Source organism: Apaloderma vittatum, unplaced genomic scaffold (assembly GCF_000703405.1).
Source record: "Apaloderma vittatum isolate BGI_N311 unplaced genomic scaffold, ASM70340v1 scaffold18413, whole genome shotgun sequence".
Lineage (NCBI taxonomy): Eukaryota > Metazoa > Chordata > Aves > Trogoniformes > Trogonidae > Apaloderma > Apaloderma vittatum.
In genome coordinates, this window is record NW_009709981.1 from 6,837 (window position 1) to 9,342 (window position 2,506).

General features: G+C 42.0%; 1 protein-coding gene across 1 annotated transcript in view; it reads right to left on the bottom strand.

The window, feature by feature from the left end:
• Window positions 1-2,502, bottom strand: part of COQ5 (coenzyme Q5 homolog, methyltransferase (S. cerevisiae)) — a gene marked incomplete at its 5' end in the record, with an annotated part of 6,897 nt that extends 4,395 nt beyond the window's left edge. Inside the window, 3 exons of the mRNA XM_009867146.1 lie at window positions 1,305-1,529; window positions 1,982-2,131; window positions 2,487-2,502. Coding sequence (XP_009865448.1) covers window positions 1,305-1,529; window positions 1,982-2,131; window positions 2,487-2,502 — 391 coding nt within the window. The remainder of the gene's footprint in view (window positions 1-1,304; window positions 1,530-1,981; window positions 2,132-2,486) is intronic.
• Window positions 2,503-2,506: the final 4 nt, after the last annotated feature.

Sequence of the window (2,506 nt, forward strand, 5' to 3'; positions counted from 1 at the left end):
GAGAAAACTCTGCCTCTTGCAGTTTTAAACACATCCTCCCCCCCAAAAAAAGTCAGACCTCAGACAATCAACAGGTAAGCAAGCTCAGAAATGAGATTACTACAACAGGGAGGAATCACATGAAAAACAGAAGGTAGGACATTAAATGGCTATGGGCTGAAAAAGGGAGTGAAAAAGAGTAAGAAGTCAAAACTGTGGCACAGCGGGCCATAAGGCAACCCAGATAACAAGAAAACCACTGGGCTTCTACAGCTACAACGTACAGGAGAAGAAAATGAAAAAAATGTCAATACTCATTTTGGGAATTTGTTAAGTCACATAAATACCTAAAAAGTGCAGCCATTTAAACAAAATTCCTTATTTATAGTAGCTGGGAGGCAGCATCAAGCTTTATTTTGGGTCCTAAGCTACTGCCATAAAGGGTTTATACTTACAATGCATAAAAAGTGATCAGGATAGACTAGCAAGCTGCTCGGATAAGCACAAAACAAGCAACCTGCCAGAGCTGGAAGAACCAACGTTTTCACGATTTAGTTTGTTTTTGAAAGAAAAGGAAGAGGCAGGCAGTCAACAGCCTGGGGTAACCCACCAGCAGGGAGCAAGAGCAGCACAAAGAACCCGTGCCATAAGCTCATCTCCTGGTATACTTTACATTGCTAAAACATTTGCCAAACATCCATAAATGAAGAGAGGATAAACAACTATCATACAAGCGTTGAGCCACAAGCAGGACTTCTTTCTCTATGTCTTACTTCTTAAAATCAGGCTTTTCAATCAGGATTGGTGTGGTCCCCAACAAATTCTAGATGTCAGTGCATTAATCCATTGACCTGCAAACTAACATTTAATATAATTCAGTTCCTCTGAATGCTCTAACTGTGGAGTATTTCACAGGTTCACAATATAATTAGTTCTTGCATTTTTTATTTGCTGCCTTGATTCTTAAGATGCTCATTTTAAGATTTTTAGTGTAAAAAAGATTTAAGATTTTTAGTGTAAAAAAGAGCTGAGCTCTATTTGACCAATTCTGAAGGATAGCTGGGTATCAGAACTCATAGACACTTCCAAAAATACACTTCTGAAAGTTCAAGAATTTTTCAAGAAGATCACTGTACAGGTGAACAGCGTACTCCGTACATGCTCACTGAAAACGTAACACTGGCAGATATGCAAGCACAGCTATCGTATACTCCAAGGCTACATAATGTATACTGTAATTCCAAAACGGTGATTACCTGATGGCTACTATGCAGCAAATTCTTGTTACCAGGCATGCTACCGAAATGGTACAATGCATGACTTACCTTCGCAGTAGCCAAGACGCTCTGCTTTCTGCTTCCCAATTTTTAACATTTCTTTGTTAATGTCACACACCACCACTTGGGAATCCCCTAGTGACTTAAACTGGTCTTCCTGGTAACTCTTGGAAATTTCCTGCCAAGATAAATTCTGATGGTTCTTCAGCTTCCGCTGGAGCTGGCGTTCTCGTGCAGAGCGAATATAATTAATAAATCGAAAGGCAATGTCACCTGCATTTGTTTTAAAAGAAAGATAAATGGTTTGGAATGTTTTCTGATTCCAGGAAATTGGAACATAAGGCTTAGAACATCAAACTGAGTTAATTTTTATTTATAAATTTATAAAAATAAAAAACACACAGTACAAGGAAACAGAGTGAGTGTATGTGTGTGTCTCAATATATAAAGGGAACGTATTAAAAGCAGAGTCTATGACTTCCTTCAAATGGAATCATGGTATCATGGCAGTAGTATAATACTTCCAGAGCCTTGGAGCAAAATATTTCAAACCACAAAGAAGTCAGTTTTCGATTCCTCTCTGTGAAAATCAAGTAGATGCTTCACCAGTTTTAAAGACAAGACAACTGGGGCAGGGGGGAAGCTAGGCAACTTGAGCCTGAGCAGACTCAAACAGTACAAAAACAATGTGACACTATCGTGTGGAACTCACCAAAATTACTTACCTGTTCCTCCAGCAACATCAAGAAGCAGTGTTCCTGGGGAGGGGTTCATTTTATGCACGAAGATATCCTTCCACACTCGATGAATCCCTAGAGTCATTGAGTCATTCATTACATCGTATTTCTTGGCCACGCTTTCAAAGACCTGGTAAACTGCAGAGAAAAGACACAACAATGAGATGCAAGTTACTTGAAAACGCTCTTGCAGAAGTAAAATGCATCCTTCACTGCCTGGCAGAGGTCTGTCACCAAGTGGAACTCACAAACTCCTTGCAGAAAATACGCCCAAACCCGAAGGAGCCTGTTGCCTGACAGACACCTTTCCGGATGAACACAGCCTCTTCCGTAATGCCCCGGGCCAAGAATGGAGCTGCCCAAACACGGATGCTGCTCACCGAGGCTCCCGGGAACGTGGCTACGAGCCCCCCGCAGCTGCCCTGGTCCAACGGGAGCCCCGCTCGGTCCCAGCCCGCCCTCGCTGCACGGAACCCGCTCCCTTTTCTCTCACTTTTCTGCCTCCGCTCCTCC